Source organism: Ranitomeya variabilis, chromosome 2 (genome assembly GCF_051348905.1).
Source record: "Ranitomeya variabilis isolate aRanVar5 chromosome 2, aRanVar5.hap1, whole genome shotgun sequence".
NCBI classification, from domain to species: domain Eukaryota; kingdom Metazoa; phylum Chordata; class Amphibia; order Anura; family Dendrobatidae; genus Ranitomeya; species Ranitomeya variabilis.
Genome location: NC_135233.1, coordinates 218034004 through 218058217, shown reverse-complemented (window position 1 = coordinate 218058217; position 24214 = coordinate 218034004). Strand labels below are relative to the sequence as shown.

General features: G+C 47.1%; 1 protein-coding gene across 2 annotated transcripts; it reads left to right on the top strand.

Annotated features, from left to right (window-relative positions):
• The first annotated feature begins 177 nt into the window (after positions 1 to 177).
• On the top strand, positions 178 to 22570 carry IDH3G (isocitrate dehydrogenase (NAD(+)) 3 non-catalytic subunit gamma). 2 transcript variants are annotated; one of them, XM_077283617.1, is made up of 14 exons: positions 178 to 348; positions 2521 to 2562; positions 3972 to 3983; positions 4300 to 4397; positions 5291 to 5406; positions 5505 to 5565; positions 14368 to 14500; positions 16067 to 16200; positions 16270 to 16372; positions 16684 to 16830; positions 19385 to 19479; positions 19583 to 19643; positions 21124 to 21226; positions 22207 to 22570. In XM_077283617.1, exons 1-13 carry the CDS (start codon positions 220 to 222, stop codon positions 21223 to 21225), a joined length of 1233 nt encoding a protein of 410 aa, XP_077139732.1. In that variant the 5' UTR covers positions 178 to 219; the 3' UTR covers position 21226; positions 22207 to 22570. The 2 variants fall into 2 exon arrangements, with proteins under 2 accessions (XP_077139732.1, XP_077139733.1); XM_077283618.1 differs by lacking the exon at positions 3972 to 3983.
• The last annotated feature ends 1644 nt before the right edge of the window (positions 22571 to 24214 follow it).

Sequence of the window (24214 nt, the reverse complement as noted above, 5' to 3'; positions counted from 1 at the left end):
CCGAGACCTGAACAACAAAATTAGTTTGAAACCATATTTTGAGTACATAGCGTTTATATTTTACATGCTAGTACAATGGTGAAATAGTGTGTGGAGCTATAATATATTATTGCCAGTAGTAAAAATGGCGTCCAGTCACCTATTAGACACGTCTGGATTAACGCATGCTTAGTAAATTTCAGCTGTGGCGCATGTGCAGTGTGAAGTAGGTGTTTGGGCATGCGCAAGATACTTACCTACCTGTCAAGCTGCGACGTTCACGCCTCTATAATGGCGGCTCGCACAGTGTCCGCAGCTTCCAGGCTTCTCCTGTCTTCTCTCCCGGGGACGGTTGGCGTCAGGCAGCAGGTAGTGCCCGGGCTCCCGGTGGTCCCTGTAACCGTAATGTTATGGGTTCAGTATGGAGGAGATGTCTGCAGCATTGGTCAGGTGTTTTCAATGTCAGAGGGCTTTGGCTCTGCTGTTGTAAAACTACATCTCCCAGCATTCCCTTCTTGTGTGCTTATGTCAAGGCATGCTGGGACTTGTAGTTTTTTGAGACTCACAAATTCACCAGGTCTGTTGAATGAAGACGAAACCAAACGTGTATTTTTTTTCTACTATTGTTTTAGTGGCTTAATTTTTTCATCTTATTTTTTTTAAACATAAAAGTCGTTATATCACAATTTCCTGAGACCCGTTACTTTTTTATTTTTTTCTCTGAGGTCTTCTTTTTTATTGTATACCTACAAGAAAAGGCACCACGCAGCAATAACATTAAAAACGAACTTTATTTAGACAAATGAAAGACTAAAAAGTAGTCATAAAAAGGCCTACAATAGGCAGCAGGTAAAATACACTAGATACAGGAAAAGAGGGGAAGACACCTGGTAGAAAATCATAACAATATATATACACATATGTTAAATGTACATATAGTGCTCACATTGTATGGAATTGACATATACGCACCAAAGCATATGGTGACTAATTGTGGAGTAGTAATACAATCAAAAGAATAGTAAAATACAAAATTTGTATAGAAAACTGTAATAAATAAAGTATGTGGTCAAGTAGAGAGGCTAATGTGCCGTAAAAGGCCACATACACGGAAGTATCCAAAGAACTATAATAGATAATACACACATCTATTCAATTATACACCAGTGCATATTTACCACACAATAGAGCAAAAACCAGGCGTCCACCACACCCGACGCGCGTTTCGCAAGGAGTTGCTTCGTCCAGCCCCCAGCTAGCTGATTGATTGTATTACTACTCCACAATTAGTCACCATATGCTTTGGTGCGTATATGTGAATTCCATACAATGTGAGCACTATATGTACATTTAACATATGTGTATATATATTGTTATGATTTTCTACCAGGTGTCTTCCCCTCTTTTCCTGTATCTAGTGTATTTTACCTGCTGCCTATTGTAGGCCTTTTTATGACTACTTTTTAGTCTTTCATTTGTCTAAATAAAGTTCGTTTTTAATGTTATTGCTGCGTGGTGCCTTTTCTTGTAGGTATACATTTCATGTGTGGTTAACCACCGTAGGTTATATTATTGGTGTTGTGCTTCTTTTTTTATTGGCTCCATTTTGGGGTCCATGCAATGTTTTTTGATCATTTTATTATTTATTTTTTTTTTTTTAAATGTTTGAAGAAGGGCGGATATGGCGTTTTTTATTTTTTATGCCATTTTTCAATTGTTTATGTATTGTTTATTTTTATAAATTAACTATTAACCCTTCTGTTATGAGCATTCTTTTACTTTACAATATTTTTGCACATCTGCCTAAAACTTTTGCACAGCACTGTATTTCCAAAACTTTTTTTGTTCCCCAGATATTTAACTTTTATTTTTTGGCCGCCCATAAGGGAATTGAATCTGTACTATCATTCTTCAGCATTGTGGTGTGTAGTGATAATCACAGGCTGGGCTTTACAGGAGTACCAAGATTGCGGCAAACCATCGTCCGCCAGCGATCGCCTGAATGGACGTCCAGCACATAAATGACAATATCCGGCCCTAACTGCAGCGTTTAAGTGGCCGTATATCAGTGATTGGAGACGATAGAGGCCGGTGCTGACTGTGTAACACAGACCTCAGTTACATCATGGAGTGAGAAGAGGCTAAAGGGTCGGTATATCCTAGAAAGGTGACTGTTAGACCAGTGTGGCCTCCACAACTGGGACCCCCAGCCATGGCTGGGATGGGAGCCTTCTGTACCCCATTAGTTGAGCGGTGAGTATCACGTCTACATTATGACACTGAAGATGCCCAAAGATAACGGAGGGATATAATCAGTGTTATAGACTTGAATGCCGCACCATTCAACTCCCCCTGGCCGCCATCTTTAACTACCTATCTGGGGTCCCAGTAGTAAGACTCTCATGTCTCTAACAGTTATGGTCTATCAACTGGATACTGTAGGACTCCTTTAATGGTGTCTTCTCATTTCAGACACTTATGGCAGCCGTGATTTCCTGACATCTTGTTATCCTCTCTGATCTGATCTCTTACTCCCCATAGGTGCTGCCTGCAGCATGGACCCAGCGCAGGGACTATTCATCGGTAAGTGATGAGCCGGCATTGCTGGGACCCCATAAAACTCTAGTCCTAAACTTGTGCCAAAAATGACCCCTCAAACCACTGTAGAGCCTCCGCCTTTGGGCCAGATCCTCCAGCTCTGACTGGACCTCCCATGGAATGTGACTCACGCCATTGATTGACTTACATGACACGCGTTGGGCGGGGATGTGCGTTCCTTCCCACCTTGTCACATGGCCCATTGCATATACTTATCGCACCCCACATGTGGCCTTGTCAACCCCAGAAGATCCAGATTCACTTCAGGTCATTCTATATGAAGTCTCTCCGGACCCCAAAACATAATAAATAGAAGGCTTGGAAGGGGTTAAAAAATATATTTTTTGCCCTTTCCCAGGCCTTTTATTCAATAAATGTTTTCAGAGAAGTTCTAATTTGTACCAGATTTATCTTGACCAAGTCTAATCCGCTGTTTGATTCTGACAAATTTCGACACATCTCTCCGCAGAAGCTTTACACCAAAACATTGCAAACAGGTTTATCAATCCAGTATTCAGACATGTATACAGCACATTAAGAAGCATAACCATGCTCTGTAAGGTGCCTAGTCTGGCCGGCCGTGACAAGAGGCAGTCGCCCTCTTATCCTCTCACTATAGAGAATTATTCACAGTCCTGTAGTAAAGTGATACATGTATATAAATAGCTAATCGCTGCTAATGCAGTGTGCACAGTTGATACGTCCCATAGGGTATGGTATCAGCAGTTTCTAGGTGTCTCGCCGCCCTGGGGGCTTCTTCAGGGGTGAATGACTTTACTGTATTTTTTATATACATTTAATGTTGATAAATATTTATTCCCAGGATATAGAAGGGGTGAGATGTGGGGGTAGTGTGAGAATGGGAAACACTCAGGGTGCGTGTCCACGGTCCGGATTGACAGCGCTTTGGACGGAGAAGAAAACCCGTCCGGCATCTCCGCACCCCACACATGGGACCCTCTTATTTACCTTGCAGCGACGGAGCGTCGCCGCAAGGTAAACAGACATGCTGCGGTCTAAAAAGACATGCCGCATGTCCGGAAACGCAGGGCTGCCGGACGCATGTTCACACGCATAGTGGAGATGGGATTTCATAAAATCCCCTCCACTATGCTGTACCATCTGGACGCTGCGCATTGAACGCTGAGGTTGTACGCAGCGTTCTGTCCGCAGCTAATCCGGATGTAATCCTGAACGTGGACACATACCCTAAATGTGTGGTTGGTGATGCATGAGGTGTCCAGGAGATGGCAAAGTTTTTAGCCAAGGAGCCGTCCGGTGACCGTCTGTCACGTATCCGAATGCCCTTTTCATTTGGCACCTACAAGTGGCTTGTCGTCTCGGGTCCCCGTTATATAAGTCTCTGACTGTGCCTTTTTTCTGTCTCTTAACAGCAACCCATGATAGTAAGTATGCGCCCCCCAAGTATTGTGTGTGTTTGTGCTTTCTATGTCTGTCGTTCCCCCGTTGTCTGTAGTGCTACTTGTTTTCTGACGTCATCCTTTGTCAGGCATGTTTCCTTCCCTCTCTAGCACTGTCGTCATAGCTGTGTCCCATCAGAATAATCATTGGTAGCGGTACTTATAATTTGGCGGAGGTGCCGGGAGACAAATAATCTTATTTAAAGGGCTTGTCCAGACAATGATGGCGGACTGGGTGTCGGACTTTCCTCCATCGCTCTTACAGTATATAACTTTTTTTTTCCTTTGTGTCTTGTTCCAGCCGCCTCCTGCAAAGTACGGAGGAAGGCACACCGTGACGATGATCCCCGGAGACGGCATCGGCCAGGAACTCTCCCTGCACGTTAAGGAGATTTTCAGGTGAGGTTCGTCCTTTGTCCCGATGTCTTAAGGAGTTTTCCAGTTCTTCAACCCCTTTTGTGCCATTGACTATTTTCGTTTTAGCGCCTTCGTGGTTTTTTTTTATCCTCTTTCTTCCAAGAGCCATAACTTCTCTATTGTTTTTTTTTCTGACCTCTTGGACGTACGAGGCTTGTTTTTATGAGTCAACTTGTAGTTTTATAAAACTATTAAAAAAAAGTTATAAAAAAGTTTTAAAAAGTATGAAGAAAAACCATAAGTTCACATCACCCCCTCCCTTTGAAACTAGAGATATTAAAAAAACAATACACAGGTGGCATCGCCACATTCTGAAAAATCCGATCTATTAAAATAATTAACCCACTCAGTAAATACTATAAACAAAATAAATTCAAGAACGCCAACATTGTTATGGTTTTTTTTTGGTCACCACAATTCTGCAAAAAATTGCTGTAACAAGTGATCAAAAAGTCCCATCTATCCCAAAATGGTGCTAATAAAAACTAATAGTCTCACTCTGCAAAAAAATAAGCCGTCAGATAGGTCCATCAGCCGAATAATGAAGTCGTTATGGGTCTCGGGAAAATAGCGACAACTCGTTACGAAAAAAACAAGCCCTCATATGTCTATGTGGAGAGAAAAAATAAGATTTATAGATCTGGGAAGAAGGGGAGGAAAAAACAAAATGGGAAAAATGGAAATTGGCCATGGCGTGACGGGGTTAAACAGCAGTGATCGGAGCCATCACTGGTCGCTGCTGTTATGGGAAGATGCCGGCTGTACAGCACAGCCACCCAAGCCCTGTATAGCGCGCTCAGCTCCATACACCCGCTGTCCTCCTAAGGATAAGTGTACAGGATGGGAAGACCCCGTAACGCAGCCCCTTGTTACAGACACGCCTGTGTGCCGGTGGATTTCGAAGTGGTGAATGTGAACTCCACCACAACAGACGAAGACGACATCCAGAACGCCATAACCGCCATCCGGAGGAACAGGGTGGCTCTTAAAGGTACGGCGCTCTTATATAGAGTTTCTTGCAGGTTCGTATCTTTGCATAGTTTTCACCCGTGCTGATAATTATTGCACCTTTCTGCTTTTTATCGTCAGGTAACATTGAGACGAACCACAACATGCCGCCATCTCACCGCTCTCGGAACAACCTGCTTCGGTAAGTGACTGCGGGGGAGATCTTCACCCCGGTCTCAGTAAGGACTTGGGCATGGGACAGCGGTTATGGCCTTTACACAAAATACCGTAGGGAACGGTTACGTGGATCTGACCATGGACCTCAGGGAAACGCTACAGACGTTCTGGGTACACAAATCTGCCCAGTGCTAAATGTGCGTTTCCAGGGTCGTTGATTTTCTAAATTCTGTTTGCGGGACATGGTAATGGGGGCGGCCATATTTACCGAGCTGCTGTAGACGGTATCTATAGACATGATTTTCAGCAGCTATATTTAGTAGGCCTGGAGGTGTTCATCGACTTCTATGGGAGAGCGTTGTGGACATGCTCTCCAATCTGTGCAGAGAGGAGGAGGTGAGCTGTTACATCACCTATTGTGAATGGTGGATCCTGTGTTATCTACTGTATATACAGGTGTTATCAGTCATTATACAGGAGGAGGAGATGAGCTGTGACATCTATTGTGAATGGTGGATCCTGTGTTATCAGTCATTGTAATCCTGTCTGCGATGATAATGAGACTGATGAAAAAGGATTTCTACAGAGCAAAAGGTTGAAGTCCAATTTTAAACTTATTGGTTAAAGTGAAAACTGCAAAATCTCAAAACATTTTTTTTATAGTTGGTGACCTAAGGGTACCGTTACACTAAACGACTTACCAGCGATCACGACCAGCGATGCGATCGTTGGTAAGTCATTGTGTGGTCGCTGGGGAGCTGTCACACAGACAGCTCTCTCCAGCGACCAACGATCAGGGAAACGACTTCGGCATCGTTGAAACTGTCTTCAACGATGCCGAAGTCCCCCTGCAGCACCCGGGTAACCAGGGTAAACATCGGGTTATTAAGTGCAGGGCCGCGCTTAGTAACCCGATATTTACCCTGGTTACCATTGTAAAAGTAAAAAAAAAAACACTACATACTCACCTTCTGATGTCTGTCACGTCCCCCGCCGGCGGCTTCCCTGCACTGAATGTGTCACCGCTGTGCTCTGCTTTACGGCCGGCTGGCGCTGACACATTCAGTGCAGGGCAGCCGCCTGCGGGGGACGTGACAGACATCAGAAGGTGAGTATGTAGTGTTTTTTTTTTTTTTTTACTTTTACAATGGTAACCAGGGTAAATATCGGGTTACTAAGCGTGGCCCTGCGCTTAGTAACCCGATATTTACCCTGGTTACAAGTGAACACATCGCTGGATCGGTGTCACACACACCGATCCAGCGATGACAGCGGGTGATCAGCGACGAAATAAAGTTCTGGACTTCTAGCTCCGACCAGCGGGATCTAGATCGCTGCTGCGTGTCAAACACAACAAGATCGCTATCCAGGACGCTGCAACGTTACGGATCGTCGTCGTTCTCGCTGCAAAGTCGCTGAGTGTGACGGTACCTTAAAAAATAAAATAAATCGCCCAAACTTACTAAATTAATGTAAAGCGGTTGTCCACTACTTTAGTATTGATGGCCTTTCCTTCGTATATGTCATCAATGTCTGATTTGCTGGGATCCGGCACCCCCGCCGATCAGCGGGGGTGCCGGGTGTCGGAGCCCAGCCGATCAGACATTGAGGATCTGTCTTAAGGAAAAAGCATCAATGTAAAAGTAATGAACAACTTATTTTACATAAGGGTAGGTAATGTCCTCAATACATAAATGGTCAGCTAAGCACTTAGACGGGTTGTCAGGTGAAAAAGAAATTATGTCCTCTCCAGAGGATAGGTGTTAACTCACCGATCGATGGGGGTCCGACCGCTGGGACCCACATGAATTGGGCACATTTATCCTTGTTAGACTGGAGCAGGAGTTCTCATGCTCGACCATCGCTCCATTTTATAACCTATGGGGCTGTGGAGCGCTGCGCTCGGCTTTGACCAGCAGCCCCATAGACAATGAATGTAATGGCCTTCGGGGCCGGTCTTAGTTTGTAGTTAGGAAGTTGGGGGGGTCTTGGTCGCTGGACAGAAAGTTGGGGTCTTTCCCATATTCCTGATGTACTGTCTATCTGTGTACAGGCACAATAGAGGATGGCTTTCAGTCACTAGACCAGAGGTCCCCAACCTTTCAGACCTTGAGTCACATCCACCTATGAAAGAGGGTAGTGAGCCACATTCAGCTCTGAGAGAGGGTCGAGAGCCACAACCAGCTCCTCCCCCACTCTCAGCAGTGACACCAAGAGCCTCCATTACCGGTATAATGACAACCAAAGCTATTCCACTGAAATCACACCAAGGCAGTATGCCAAGCTCCACGGTGTTCTATCTCATCCCCATTCAGATCTGGTCTTCTGTACAGGGCTACACACACAAGTCACCATTTAGAGATCTGCTCTTAATAGTTATTTACACCTGATGCTAATGCACCAAGCTGGCAGGCAGCCGCGAGCCACACATCACTGGCTCGCGAGCCACATGTGGCTCCCGAGCTACAGGTTGGGAATCCCTGCACTAGACCATGGTAGGAGCAATGCACACTGGGAATTGAGGGGAAAGCTAGTCCTAGCACCTGTAGTACTGGTAGAATGCTGATGAAGAGGAATTGTGTACTCAAAATAGTTAATGGAAACCTACAGAGCTTGATAATTGGGATCAGTCCTGGACATAGACCAATATGTGAACCAATAGCAGTTTTTCCTTGTCATAGAGGATGGGGGCAGTAAGGCCGAGCATTTCTCCTACGCCTCATTGGGGGACACAGACCGTGGGTGTTATGCTGCTTGCCACTAGGAGGACACTAAGTGATACAAAGAAAGTTAGCTCCTCCCCTGCAGTATACACCCTCCTGCTGGCCCTCAGCTAACCAGTTCTTGCTTAGTGTCTGTAGGAGGCACTTGGGTCTGTTTTCAGACCCCAACTTTCTTATTTTAATTTTAATTTTTATTTTTCTGTAAATTTTTATTTTTTATTCAACGGAGTGAAGGGGGCGACGGATCCTTTTTTATGGGACCCGCTCTCCCCCGAACCAGCAACAGGCGAGCACGGCGAGTATACCTCCCCGTCCCTCTCCTGCGACGCGGGAGCACGCCAAATTTTACTCGGGCAACGGGTTTCCATCTTTGGTCCCGATTTCCCTTCCCCCTGCAAGACGGCGAGCACATAGAGCCTGCTCTAATGTTCCTCTCCGGTGGCCCGACATACAAGGCCCACATCACATGGCGTTGCATACTTGCGGCAGAGCCCAAAGGGATTGCAGATGAGGATGGAGCGCGCAGGGACAGGGGGACCTGCATTACCGGACTGTGAGTACATCAGGAGTTCCCCTCCTGCGCTCCGGATCGCTTTGCGGCCGCGCCACTTCACACCGCCGGGCAGGCCGGAAATTTAGTCCCCGGCTTTTCAGCCGGAGTAGGCCGCAGTGGCCTCTATGGGGTAGGCGCCGGCGGTACTTTCGGCAGAGCCCCTGGGGACAGGCGCCGGCGGTCGGGAACTGCGGCGGTTAGCGTCGCTCCGTTGCGGCCGCCGCGCATCCCCAGGCAGGCTTGAAATTTAGTACCCGGCTTTTCAGCTGGAGTAGGCCGCAGTGGGCAGATCCCTCCCACGGCCGTAACTCCGCCCCCTATATCGGCGCTTCTCGTCTGGGACGAGAGGCGCCCTGCAGATCTCGGGGGCCATGCTTCCTCACGCTGCCTGCCTGGAAGATGCGGTCTTGGGGGTGCCACTGGCCGGTACGCCAGCGGCAATCATTCGGCGCGCGGCCGCCGACGCGCTCCACCGGCAGGCTCCATAAATTTAGTCCCCGGCTTTTGCAGCCGGACTAGGCCGCAGTGAAATACCTTTCAGGAGCGGAGGTGCTTTCATGGTCCCGATGGGCTGAACTTCGTGGAAGAAGCCCCCCTCCATGGTCCGGGCAGCCTCCACCACTGTGAAAGCGGACAAGGAGGCGGACGGTTCCTCTCCACCTCCCTAACAAAGGGATGATGGATTGAGGTTTATCCCTCTATCCCTGCACCGTCCACGCTGCAATACCCGACATCCGCGGCGTCTCCATGCCGGGACGCGCACCGTTGGTAAGTGGATCCTGCCAGCGATGGGCTTCTGCAGCGGGATATTGACAGGCAGTCTCAGACTTCCCTGTGACCACCTCCCTGAGGTAACGCTCCAGCCGGCTAACAAATTTAGCTCCCGGCTTCGGCCGATGTGTAGTCCGCACCTCCAGAAGCGCACTGTGTCGCCTCAAGGCGGCTTAGCCTTTTTTCCTGGCGCTTAGCGCCTGACGCGGAAGCGCTCAATTTTCTCGAGCAACGGGTGACCACCCCTAACGCTGACGCCGGCTGCAGAAATTTACGCCCCGGCTGGGGCCTATCATGGAAGTTTCGAGGCTCCGCCCACGTCGTGCCTGTGGCTCCGCCCCCTTAATTGGCGCTTCTCGCTCACTGCGAGATTTTACCTAAACCCGCATGACCAGTATTCCCGGTCTTAAAGTCACACGACCAGTATTCTCTGGTCTTAAAGGCACGTGACCAGTATTCCCTGGTCTTAAAGGCACGTGACCAGTATTACCTGGTCTTAAAGGCTCGTGACCAGTATTCCCTGGTCTTAAGGGTACGTGACCAGAATTCCCGGGTTTTAAAGGCACACGTCCAGTTTTCCCTGGTCTTAAAGGCACGCGACCAGTATTCCCTGGTCTTAATGGCGCACTACCAGTATTCCCTGGTCTTAAAGGCACACGACCAGCATTCTCTGGTCTTAAAGCCACACGACCAGTAATCCCTCGTCTTAAAGGCACACGACCAGTATTCCCTGGTCTTAAAGGCACACGACCAGTATTCCCTGGTCTTAAGGGTACGTGACCAGAATTCCCGGGTTTTAAAGGCACACGTCCAGTTTTCCCTGGTCTTAAAGGCACGCGACCAGTATTCCCTGGTCTTAATGGCGCACTACCAGTATTCCCTGGTCTTAAAGGCACACGACCAGCATTCTCTGGTCTTAAAGCCACACGACCAGTAATCCCTCGTCTTAAAGGCACACGACCAGTATTCCCTGGTCTTAAAGGCACACGACCAGTATTCCCTGGTCTTAAGGGTACGTGACCAGAATTCCCGGGTTTTAAAGGCACACGTCCAGTTTTCCCTGGTCTTAAAGGCACGCGACCAGTATTCCCTGGTCTTAATGGCGCACTACCAGTATTCCCTGGTCTTAAAGGCACACGACCAGCATTCTCTGGTCTTAAAGCCACACGACCAGTAATCCCTCGTCTTAAAGGCACACGACCAGTATTCCCTGGTCTTAAAGGCACACGACCAGTATTCCCTGGTCTTAAAGGCACACGACCAGTATTCCCTGGTCTTAAAGGCACACGACCAGTATTCCCTGGTCTTAAAGGCACACGACCAGTTTTCCCTGGTCTTAAAGGCACACGACCAGTTTTCCCTGGTCTTAAAGGCACACGACCAGTTTTCCCTGGTCTTGAGGGCACCATGACCAATCCGAAACTGGTCATAATTGAGGAGCCCTCTGCCGCCGAGCCCAGTTTATCCCAGTGTAACTAGTTCCCTCAGCCTAAACTCCCTCGTAGAGCTTTTGCCATCCAGTCCGGATATGCGATTCACTGGACAGAAGCCTCTACGCGGGACGCTATGCCTGGTCTGATTTTTAAGGGCGACAGGCACTTTAAAGGGCGCCGGTCTCCCCACACCATCAACAGACGGGCACTCGAAGGTCCAGGCCTAACGCCAGACAGCCTGTCCTGTCCACCCGGAGACCTGAACTCTGTGGATGTACAGAGGCACCCTTTTTTTCGGGCGTCTGAGCACCCCCCTCTGCATCACCACTATTTAACAGAAGATGCAAGTAGGCGAATTTCCCTCTCCACTTCCTTGTTAAGAGGATGGTGGATCGAGGCTCCTAATTTTTAACTCTGCAATGACCTGCTGGAAGCAGCGGCGCATTCTGCCACTCGGCAGATTAACCGGGTACAATCTCCTGTGGGTTACCTACCAGTATCCCTGCCCGATATGTCCTTAATTAAAAATGCCACGATCTGTCAAATAGCACATCTGGTTTGTTCCGTTTGGCAACTACGGGTCCAGCCCTTTAACCTCCCTATCCGCCGCATGGATGCTAGAGCAACGGTCTCCTGCTTAGAGCCCTTAACTACTTTGATTCACACCAGTATCCCTTTCCTGAAGACAGTTCAGCTGGTCAATCATATTCTTGAGCGGGAGACTAACGAACAATCGTACGTTTCCGCAGCCCCGACCAACAGTGAAAGGGTTGTCCATGACAGTCTAGATCTAAGGGATCTTGGTTACTAAAAGGTGGAACGATAAGTAGGACCGATTCCGGACCTCAAACTTCTAACAATCTTTTCACAAGGTTCTTCTTCTTCTTCGAATGGAGTCTCATCCGCTCAGCCATTACTTCAACAAAAAAGGTGCAGTTTCGGGCATCCATCGACATTCGGGATGCCTAACCTCTTCAAAAATTCCTTTGCTTTTCCATTCGTGAATAGCATTTAAGTCACGACCTTGTTCTTCGGCCTTGCTACCGCATCCAGGGTGTTCGCAAGGGTCATGGTGGCTGTCATCTTGCACCTAGAGGCGTGGTCGTCCTATCCTGTTTGACCGACTGTTTACCCACCCTTGCAGGACTACGCTAAGTCGTCTATATCTCTTGCGATACCCTCTCACCTGGGCTGGTGGCTAGACTTAGACAACTCCTCATTTCCAGCCCAGCAGATATCCTTTTTGAGGATGATCCAGTATTCCTCCAGAAGGGTGGTAAATCTCCCTCCGGACAAGGTCATGGTTTTTCAACGGAAGCTCGCGCTCTTGCTCACTCATCCCCTCATTTCATTCGATTTGCTGGGAGGGTTCCAAAAAAAAAAAAAAAAACGGAGACGACAATGGAAACAGTTTCCTTTGCTCCGTTAGTTTTCAGCAAGTCAAGCAGCCTTTCAGACGATAGTCTCTGAGTTCCTTCTTCATCCGGAGTTTTTTTTCTCCCGGTTCCATGGTTACTAGTAACTTCCAATGCCAGTCCTCTTCTCCCGATCATTGCTCTGGAGATCTCAAGGGTAGTCCTATAGTAGGTCCACTCCTTATGGCGGGTCAACCCATCCGAATTCAATTGGACAACGCCACGGCTGTGTCATACGTCAATCATCTAGCGAGTACCCACGTTCAAGCACCATGGCCAAAGTACCTCACATGGGCCGAGATCTATCACTCGGTGATATTGGCAGTTCATATCCCAGAAGTAGAACTCTGGGCTGCGAACATATTTAGTCGTCAGGGTTTCACCTCAAGTGAGTGGGAACTTCACCGGAAGTATTCCATCAGACCCGCCTTCACTGGAGCTCTACAGTTGTAGCTCGGATAGCGTCCTGACTGATCGCCGGCGTACTGGAGTTGGTTGTTCGGCCTCGAGATCCAGGAGCCTTCGCACTGCATGCTCCGGTTATTCCGTGGTACCAGTTTCCACTTCCGAAAACTTTTCAGAAGTAGAAAGGGCCCCAGTGATCCTCGGACATCCGTACTGACCACGTCAGTTCACTTGCGGAGCTGGTAGCTTTCTGTATTTCTGCAACAAAACTGCAAGTAGGGACCACCTCGCAGGATGTTTTTTCACATGTAATTCTTCCCTATTGCATACCGTTAGATCATTGGGATCTATTCTATTAGGGAAGGTTGCCCCCTTTTCTCTCGGCGATATCCTCATCCTGACGAGTCTTCGGTGCTAACGGGTCTTTTCAGACTTTTTTCTCTTATTTCCTTCAAGGCAAGGTTGTCCTCAAGCCTTCCCTGTCCCTAGTTACCAAGGTGGTATTGTATTACTACTGTCATGAGGGCATAGTTCCTCCCTCATCTCTTTTGGCACCACTCCACAAAATGGAATGAGGTCCCCATATTCCGGACAGAGCAAGTGCTCTGAGTAGGTATGTCTTGAGGACGGCGTCCTTCCAAAGGTTGGACACTGTATCTTGGGTTTCCTACCGGTAAGAGGAAGGCTTCCTGACTTTTACAGGAAGGGTTTGGCCGTCTCCATCGGCCATTTAGCCTGGTGTATTCTTTCACCATCCAGTAGTCCTTCCGTGTTAGATGACAGCCTATCTCCCCGTCTATCGTGGGTTCCAGGCACCAGGCGTCAACAAGACACGCCTGCACGTTTGCGGATTCGTCCAGTCCGCATGCATTCTTGAAGCATTATAATTCCCAGACTTCCACAGATGTGACTCTGGGCAGGCGGACTCTGCAGGCCGCGGTGGCGCACTTGTAAGTAGCGGTTACACAGAGCCTAATCTGATGTTGTCCCCACCCAGGGACTGCTTTGGTACGTCCCACGGTCTGTGTCCCCCAATGAGGCGTAGGAGAAAAGGAGATTTTTGTTTACTTACCGTAAAATCTTTTTCTCCGAGCCAATCATTGGGGGACACAGCTCCCACCCTAGTATTGGCTTATGCTTGTTTTTACAATCCGATATGCTATACTCTCATATATGATATGACATGCTGTAAGCTAATATGTTGTTACTGATCTCCTACTGCTTTTTGCACCGAACTGGTTAGCTGAGGGCCAGCAGGAGGGTGTATACTGCAGGGCAGGAGCTAACTTTCTTTGTATCACTTAGTGTCCTCCTAGTGGCAAGCAGCATAACACCCACGGTCTGTGTCCCCCAATGATTGGCTCGGAGAAAAAGATTTTACAGTAAGTAAACAAAAATCTCCTTTTCTATAGGTTCTATATGAAATTACAAGTTACACTTTAAAGCCTTCCAATATGTGTAGGGTACGTTGTTCTCTGTCACCCTCTCATTCCTCTATAATTTTGGTGCTTTGCTCTCATTTTTCAGTACCAGCTTAGATCTTTACGCCAATGTGATCCACTGTCAGAGCTTGCCTGGTGTGCAGACCCGGCATAAGGACATCGACATCCTGATCGTGCGGGAGAATACGGAGGGAGAGTACAGCAGCCTGGAGCATGAGGTGAGGGACTGACTGCAGCCGAGAAGGAGGGAGAGTACAGCAGCCTGGAACATGAGGTGAGGGACTGACTGCAGCCGGGGAGGAGGGAGAGTACAGCAGCCTGGAACATGAGGTGAGGGACTGACTGCGGCCGGGGAGGAGGGAGAGTACAACAGCCTGGAACATGAGGTGAGGGACTGACTGCAGCCGGGGAGGAGGGAGAGTACAGCAGCCTGGAGCATGAGGTGAGGGACTGACTGCAGCCGGGCCCGAGGGAGAGTACTGGAGCATGAGGTGAGGGACTGACTGCAGCCGGGGAGGAGAGAGAGTACAGCAGCCTGGAACATGAGGTGAGGGACTGACTGCAGCCGGGGAGGAGGGAGAGTACAGCAGCCTGGAGCATGAGGTGAGGGACTGACTGCAGCCGGGCCCGAGGGAGAGTACTGCAGCCTGGAGCATGAGGTGAGGGACTGACTGCAGCCGGGGAGGAGAGAGAATTATACTTTTACTTTTTGTCTTATTTAATCCCAGTTCACCTTTTAGAGTAAGGAGAGAACTTTAACCTCTTCATGAACAGGCATTTTTATTCCTTTTTTTCAGCTTTCATTTTTCTTTCCCCTTATACCAAGAGCGATCATTTTAGTGTATTGTTTTTTTAGTGTTCATTGTGCGTTAAGGGGGTTGTTGACTGCTCAGAGCCCCCCCCCCATCCCCTTCTCATTCCCGAAGTAAAATAATGACACCTATACTTCCCTCCGGTGTCTGCACCATTCCAGGGTTACTTACAGTATGGATTTTCAAATTTTATATGATGGGAGATTTACTGAAGCTGCGATACCGCTGAGTCTTTTTGTTTTTTATCAAAGGGTTGTAATTCGACGGTATATTATTTTTTAGTCCTCTTAGCGGATTGTCTGATCGCTTGTTCTTTATAGTGCAATACCATGGCTCCACAGGAGTAGAGATGAGTGAATTTGTTCGGGTCCACGCTTATTTGGCAAGCCGCAGCTGCATATGTCACGGCTGTGTCTGTCACAGCACATGCATGGAGAGGCCAACGCACAGGCTGTCCATGCATGTGCTGTGACAGTGACACAGCTGCGGCGCCGATCAGCCGGCGCGCTCCATGTATCCAGATTCCCTCTGAAGCTTATTCGGCAAGCTCTATAGCTTGCCGAATAAGCGGGGACCCGAAGAGATCTGCTCAACTCTACACAGGAGGACCAACATGGCTTCTTCAGAGGCCGTCAACAGGCCTTTCTGACTGCCAAAACAACTTGTCGGCACCAGCGATGTTTGTACAGAAAGGCGTGCCCCCTAGACCGGGCACTTACACATTGTCATGTAAGGTAATAACAGCAGTGATAGGAGCCAGGTAAGATCTCTGAGGTTAGAGGCAGCTGCCGTCTGTGTAACACAGTCTGTATCTGCCAGGAATGGAGCTGGCTCAGCCTGATCCGTACCCAGGCACCCATCATAGGATCTACCAATCCGTCCATGCCGGGGAGTGTAAAGCGTATGAATGACGGCACAATACAAGGCTCGCCCTCATGAAGCATGACCTACATGTGTCCTCATACATTACAGAGCGTGTCTGGAGTGGTGGAGAGCCTGAAGATCATCACCCGGACTAACTCGCTACGCATTGCCGACTATGCTTTCAAACTGGCCCGGGAGAAAGGACGAAAGAAGATCACAGCTGTGCACAAGGCCAACATCATGTAGGTTATGGCATGGGCAGTCTGCATTCTGCTCACGGGGCACTTCTAACTTCTCCATTGTCTCTGCAGGAAACTGGGGGACGGTCTGTTCCTCCAATGCTGCAAGGAAGTCGCTTCCGGTTACCCCGATATCACCTTTGAGAGTATGATCGTTGACAACACCACAATGCAGGTAAACATGGTGGCATCCATCTAGTGCTTCCAGGGCAGGTTTGGTCTGATGTATCTCTGATGTGGGATAATTACATCAGATTAATACTCCCCCGATGGGCCAGTCATTGCCAAAGACACCATAGTGAACTCCCAGTAATCAGATAGATGGGATGTGGCACCACCTTACTGGTACATTGATGGACCCCCCCTTTCCTGGCCTTTAGGGAGCAGTGTAATGAGCACCAGCTTTTCCGGCAGGATTAGGACATCTAATACCCTCTTTCACCCTCATTTACTATTCATGCACTTTTTTTTTTTTTTTTTTTGCAGCTCGTGTCCAACCCCCAGCAGTTCGATGTTATGGTGATGCCCAACCTGTACGGGAACATAGTTAATAACGTCTGCGCTGGGCTTGTCGGTGGGCCCGGTCTTGTTCCAGGGGCGAACTATGGCAGCGTGTATGCTGTATTCGAAACAGTAAGATGCTAATTAGTAATCTAATCAGATTTTTTTTTTATTTTTTTTTATTTTTTTTTTTAAGGAGTATGCCATAAATATTATATAGGTGAGGCCTTTCCCCATTGGGAGTACAGGCAGTACTCTGACCATCTTTATAAGGTTCTCCCAAAATGTCAGTGGGGAGATGCCCGTTCACACTACTAGAGATGGGCGAACCCGAGCAGTAAAGTTCGGTGTCTGTACTGTACAGTCACGGACACCAAACATGGAATTCACCAGGAAGTCTGTGTTACTGTTTGAGTTCAGCCCCCCGAACATTGGATGTTTGAGTGCTGTCATGTGCATGACAGCGCAAGCAAATGCTGCTTCTGACCGGTTTACCTCCAGTCACTGGCATCGGTTGATGGGACTAGTGCTGATGTCAGTATTCATCAGCTGGTGCCTGCACTCTAAATAAATAAATAAATAAATAATAAATACATAATTAAATTTAAGAAAAACAAAAGGCGTGGGTTTCCATGTATTTTTAAATAACCAGCCAGGCAAAACTCCCAGCTGAGGGCTGCAAGCCTCAGCTATCGGCTTCAGCAAGGCTGGTTATCAAAAATAGAAGGGTCCCCAAGCTATTTTTTAAAATTATTTAAATAAAAAAACGGTGTGTTGTCCCCTCCCCTTTTTTGCTGGCCAAGCTAAAGCACACCTGGGGACTGGTATTCTCATGCTGGTAAGAGGCCATGGATTTTGCCCCCCCAGCCTAAAAATAGCAGCCCACAGCTGCCCAGAAAAGGCACATCTATTAGATGCGCAAATTCTGGCTCTTTGCCGGCTCTTCTCACTTGCCCTGTAGCGGTGGCAAGTGGGGTTCATATTTGTTGGGTTGATGTCACCTTTGTATTGTCTGGTGACATCAAGCCCACGGATTACTAATGGAGAGGCATCTATAAGACACAAATTCATTACTAGTCCTGTAGTTATGTGGTAAATGAAGACACAGCCAGAATAAAGTCTTTTATTAGAAATAAAACACTTATCCTTTTTTTAGTAAAAAATAGCAAACACAGTTATACTCACCTAATGGCCATTCCATTTAAGCCATTGTCTCCTGTAATAAAGCAAAAATAAAAAAAACGACAATGTCCCTCACCTGTCTGATGTTTTGTCCCACTCCGTAATCCATGTCTGGGGGATAACCAGTGTTCAACCTGGACGGTGCCAAGATGCGACCGTTCAGGCTGAGAATCACTGAGGAATGAGCTGCTTCGAGAACAGCATCAGTGACTAGCGGTGACGTCGAGGTTACCTCTGGTCACTGAAGCTGCGTGGGATGGATGGATGAATGAAGGATGGATGGTTGGATGGATGTGTGGCTGTAATTCATAGTGTCCCACGCCGTTATCCATTTGTGCTACATGAACAGTGGCATCATGCGACTGTTCATGGTGAGAAGCAAGGAAGAATGAGCTGCAGCGAGCACGCCTCTGAACTATGGTGAACACTGCTAGCACAATTAGAAAAATGTCTCATGGTGTAGGGGTGAGTTCACCACAATTCAGCATGAGAAATTTCCTCCAAGTGAACTGCGGTGAACTCACAGCTGCACGGTGAGACTTTTCCTTACTGTGCGAACGATGATGTCACCAAGGTCCCCACAGTTCATTGGCCTGGCTGGGAACACCGCATCAGTGACTTGTGGTACCCTCGATGAGGTCACTGACGCTGCGCTCCCAGCAGCTCATTCATCAGTGATTTTCAGCCTGGACGGTCGCATCTTGGCACCATTCAGGTTGAAAACTGTTCATCCCCAGACATGGATTATGGCGTGGGACAGAACGACAGACAGGTGAGGGATATGGTTGTTTTTTATTTTTGTTTTATTACAGGAGACGAGGGCTTGGATGGAATGGGCATTAGGTGAGTATTACTGTGTTTTGTTTTTAAATAAGAGTAAAAGTGTGTTTATGTCAAAAGACTTTATTCTTGTTGTGTGTTTATTTATTGAAATACTTAAAATAAACAGCGTGGAGACCCCTCTATTGATAACAAGCCTTGCTAACACTGACAGCTGATGGTTGCAGCCCCCAGCTGTCAGTTTTGCCTGTTTGGTTATCAGAAATACAGGAGAACGCACACCGTTTTTTAAATTTATTTACAGCGCATGTTCTGGCTGATGAATGCTCCCATCAGCCGCCGCCTGCTCTTGCTGTTCTTAGCAGCAGCAGGTAAAGGCTGATGGCAACAGTAGTCCCATCAGCCGACACCAGTGATCAGATGTAAACTTTCTACCTCCGAACAAAGCTGCGGGCTCACATTGCCATTTGACATCGTGGGAACCGCGGTAGTCTGACTGTGGGTAATGTTTGTTCAGCCTAACCCGCCGAATCCGAACACTTAAGGGTCTGCCCCTCTCTACACACGATGCTTCCATGGAAGTCTAGTAGCTAAGCCATGGTTTATTGGGTCCAACCCCATGAAATGGGCACCCTTAGAGCACTGGAGCCCAAAGCAACCATCGCCTGGTATCTGAATTTCTACATCACAAATACAGATACATTACAAATACTTTATCTTTTAGGCAACCAGGAATACTGGGAAGAGCATAGCCAACAAGAACATTGCCAACCCCACCGCGATGCTGCTGGCCAGCTGCATGATGTTGGACCATCTAAAGTACGAGCGGCGCCTCACTAATCCTCCTGTCTGTATACAGTCTACACTGCTCGGTCCTGTAGTTGGCGTATAGGGTGTGATGAAGCCTCTCTTGTTTTGGCAGGTTGCACAGTTACGCGGCCTCCATTCGTAAGGCTATCCTGGGCAGTATGAATGAGCATCGGGTAAGTTCAGCAGGTCCTTGGCCCTGCACCAGGTGGACTACACCGTGTGACCCCCCTATAACTGACCACTGCCTCTTGCCCAGCAGCCATCACTATGAACCTACACATACAGCTGCTTCTCACTAAATTATCATCAAAAAGTGAATTTATTTCAGATCTTCAATACAAAAAGTGAAACTCATGTATTAGATCACTCTGTGTGTAATGATTATATATTTCAAGCGTTTATTTCTGTTAATGTTGATGATTATGTCTTACAGCCATTGAAAACCGAAAAGTCATTATCTCAGTAAATTAGAATAATTAACAAAAAAAACACCTGGAAAGGCTTCCTAAGTGTTTAAAAATATCCCTTAGGGTTCGTATCCAACTTCAGGATGGCCGGCGATTTGGACGGAGCGGCAAACTCGCTCCGCCCTAAGCTCCACCCCTTCTGTGACGCGATGATGCCGGATGTGTTCATTGCACACATTCGGCATCATCGCACCCCACACATAGGGCCTTGTGTTTTACCTTGCGGCGGCGCAGCGTCGCCGCAAGGTAAACGGACATGCTGCGATCTTAAAAGACGCGCAGCATGTCCGGAATCGCAGGGCCGCCGGGTGCGTGTTACCACACATAGTGGAGACGGGATTTGATAAAATTCCCTCCACTATGCTGTAACATCTGAACGCTGCGTGTTTGAAGCTGTTGCTCTGCGCAGCGTCAAACACACAGCGTTTCCTGAACGTGGAAACATACCCTAACTCTGGTTCAGTAGCTCCACAATCATGGGGAAGACTGCTGAATTGACATGTCCAGAAGACAGTCATTGACACACTCCACAAGGAGGGTAAGCCACAAAAAGTCATTGGTTACGAATCTGGCTGGCTGTTCAGAGTGCTGTATCCAAGCATATTAATGGAAAGGGGAGTGGAAGGAAAATGTGTGGTAGAAAAAGGTGCACAAGCAATCGGGATAACTGCAGCCTTGAAAGGAAGAGGAAAATGAGACACCAGACCCAACAATGCAGATGAGCTGAAGGTTGCTATCAACACCTCAGCTGTGCCACAGGCTGATCACCTCCATGCCACGCCGCATTGATGCAGTAGTTGATGCATTTACTGAACACACGTCAGTAGGCCTACTTTTCGGATTTTAAAATTACTTTTCAAGCTGATGTTATAAAGTATTCTAGTTTACTGAGATAATGAATTTTGGGTTTTCATTGGCTGTAAGCCATAATCATCAACATTAACAGAAATAAACACGTGAAGATCACTCTGAGAAATTACTGTATATAAGTTTCACTTTTTGTATTGAAGAACTGAAATTAACTTTTTGATATTCTAATTTAGTGAGAAACACTTGTACAAAGATGGCAGCTCTTTCGCCTATTACAGACTCTACCACTTGTAGAATACAAGCTGCTGTTAGTGGCGGTGGTTGGATCTTTGCATTTTTGCAAGTTGTGTACGAATTGCTTCTCTTTTTGTGACAGATGCACACTCCAGATATTGGGGGTCAGGGTACCACCTCAGAAGTGGTCCAGTCCATTTGCCGGCAGATTATTGTGAAAAATGGCCGTGCAGTCACTGTTTGAGGTAAAGTGACGTTTTGTGAGGTTTGCCCTGTAATGTGTATATCGATTGTCACCTTGACAATACAATGGTTTTAATTAAAAGTAGCGCCCTTTTAGAGCGGTCTTCAGCACCCGGCACTGGGAAACAGCGCTAACAGTGCCGCTGCTTCTCAGGTCCCGGGATGTGTGGTACTCATGCGGCACATGGTTGCCACAAGTATTGCACACGGACACAGATATGTCCGGTACCGTAATATCAAGATGTGTGAAACCGGCCTAAAGAACAACTCTGTGCAGCTCGGACGTTAGAGGGGTATTCTTATCGGGCACATTAACCTATTCCCGCTATGCAGTGCACTATTACATTGTACAGATTTTACAGTTCTTGTGGACTGGTGTAATAGTACGGCATGTTTAATAATACAATTATACATTTAATAAAGGCTTTTGTTGTGAGGAGGTAAATAAATAAAAAAAAAAACAAAACAGAATTTTGGGGAAAAGTATTTGAAAAAATATATTCGTAATTTTTAAGGTTGCTAATACACAAGTCCATTGACTTCAACCTATAATTTATAAAAGTTTTTACGTATATCAAAGTAAAAAAAAAAAACTCGCTAAATAACAAAAGATTGGTTTCATAGAGCATTCACTTGAGAGGACTTGCCAGTTTTTGCTCTTATTTTATTCCAACATCTCCCGACTATTCTGTTTTTGTTGTCTTTTAAATCCGCCATATGCGTACAGAGATATGCACTTTTACATTAGTTTTAATTTTAAGAGTCTTTACTCGGGGGCTGTGGCTCGCAGGATCCTCAGGGGCGTGTCTTTAGGTCGCTGTACATTACCCTGAGAGCCACGCCCCCAAAGAACATAAAAAGTAGCAGTAAATAAAAAGGCGCAGATCTCTGGGACCGTATTGCGGGTTTGACCACTCTTGTGACAGACGTTAAGGTTCCAGGATATCTTCCTTACGTGAGATGATAATATTGTGTGTTCCAGGTGCCGTGGCCTCCTCCACCATTGCCGGTGCCTGCTCCTGTCACAGCCCTCAGCTCCTCTTATAGCCGCAGTACATGGGTGTGAGATCTTCTGGTATAATCTCGGCACTTGCACTCCAGCGTTCGGCATTTGATGCCTACGGCAGCGTTCACACCAGCCTGTTTCCTGCTGTGAGCAGCAGATCTCACACTGACCGATGTTCATCATCGCAGCATGCACTGTTCCTACAGCTAGCAGCCATCATTAGTCTGAGCCCAACCTTTATCTGTATGTTCTTGGGTCATTGTGTGTGTACTCCGCTCTGACGTGTGTGAGCTTCATTTACTCTTGTGTTCCCAATTCAATAAAAGATTGATAAACCAGATTCTGCCGTCTTTTATGGAGGAACTCAACTTTTATATATGGCTCCATGCTTCTGGAGTAGTAACGCCGTCCTGCAGCATTTTCCCACGATACTCAGAATATTTATTACTTTGTAGAAACAGTGCCACTCTTGCTTGGTGACGGTGTTTGGAATTGCAGGTCAGCCCCATTGTAGGTAGTGGAGTGGTCCTTCAGTACAGAACACAACCCAACAACCAGATATTGTATGGGGGGGAAATGGGCCTTTAAAATTTCAGACACACTTTTTTGGGGGACACATTTGAGCGGCCAGGTTACAGATGACCACCACAGTCACGTTGCAGCCCTATCACAGGTGTCACGTGTCTTTAAAGAGAACCTGTCATCACGATTTAACCTGTAAAAGTATGGCCATAAGGCCGTTATTCTGATTTAATGGATACCTGTAGGGGGGAAATCTGTAGCCTGGTTCTTGTTTAATTCCCCTTAGAAGTTTTGGTGCAATAGCCTCTTCGTACATCGGGCAGGACCGTCTGTAGGGTCTTCAGCTCTGCGGACCTCTCCACGCTTTTGCACATTCATATCCCAGTGTTCTCCAGCAAAATGGTGCATGCTCAGATTAACCTCCGGCGGTCTCCAGCAAAATAGTGTCAATGGTTACGCATGCGCAGATTGGGATCTCGGCTCAGTGATGAGTTCTCGATCAGCGCAGGCGCCACCATTCTGGTGGAGACCGTAAGGTTGATCTGAGTATGCTTTGCCTCCAGCACCATTTTGCTGAAAAAGGAGGCTCATACAAATGTGGAGGGGACACGGCCCAGCCGAAGACCCTACTCAGTCTCGCCCCGATGCACGAAGAGGCTATTGCATCAAACACTTCAGCCCCAGAGGTTCCACTGGCTATGGTTAGATATCGCTCGGATCCATGGAGCTCATTCCGGCACCTGCATCACCACATCCTCCTCCATAATTACCAACCTGCCTGTTTTTCCAACCTCAGTCCATACAGCAGACATATGTGCCACCCAACATCATGAAAACTACCGCCTTCTGGTTCTCTTTAAAGGGTTATTCGCTACATCATGCAGTGGGGTGAAAAAGCGTTTGCCCCCTTCCTGATTTCCTTATTCTTTTGCCTGCTTGTCTCTCTTTCACACAGGGCCCTGTAGGTTTGGATTTCTTTTCTTCTTAATAAACACCTTCATTTATAAACTGCATTTTGTGATTACTTGTGTTATCTTTGTCTAATATTTACATTTGTTTGTTGATCTGAAACATTTAAGTGTGACAGACATACACAACAATAGGAAATCTGGAAGGGAGCAAACACTTTTTCACACAACTGTATATATTGTTGGATAGAGCTTGTAAATACAACCACTTTTGCAATTTACCACTTATCTCCCCAGTAATGCAGCTATTCTTCCTATTCCCCATAAATCAATGAAGACTCCAACACAATGATGTGTTGCAGATTATTTTTTTTCCACCGAAAGCATCAACTATAAGCATAAGAAATTCCCATCCATAACCAGTACCGTGACCCTCAATATCCTAACTATGAGCCATGGATTTGCAAACAAAAAATGACCACTAGAGGGAGCTCGATATTACATATTATTACAGCTCCATGTTAGATATTGTATACATGTATGCGGCTAGCTCC

Coding starts and splice junctions, on each gene's coding strand:
- IDH3G (XM_077283617.1), top strand. CDS start 220: ATGCGCAAGATACTTACCTACCTGTCAAGCTGCGACGTTCACGCCTCT. Junction 5,566..14,367: donor TCTCGGAACAACCTGCTTCG/GTAAGTGACTGC, acceptor CTCATTTTTCAG/TACCAGCTTAGATCTTTACG. Junction 19,480..19,582: donor ATGATGTTGGACCATCTAAA/GTACGAGCGGCG, acceptor TTGTTTTGGCAG/GTTGCACAGTTACGCGGCCT.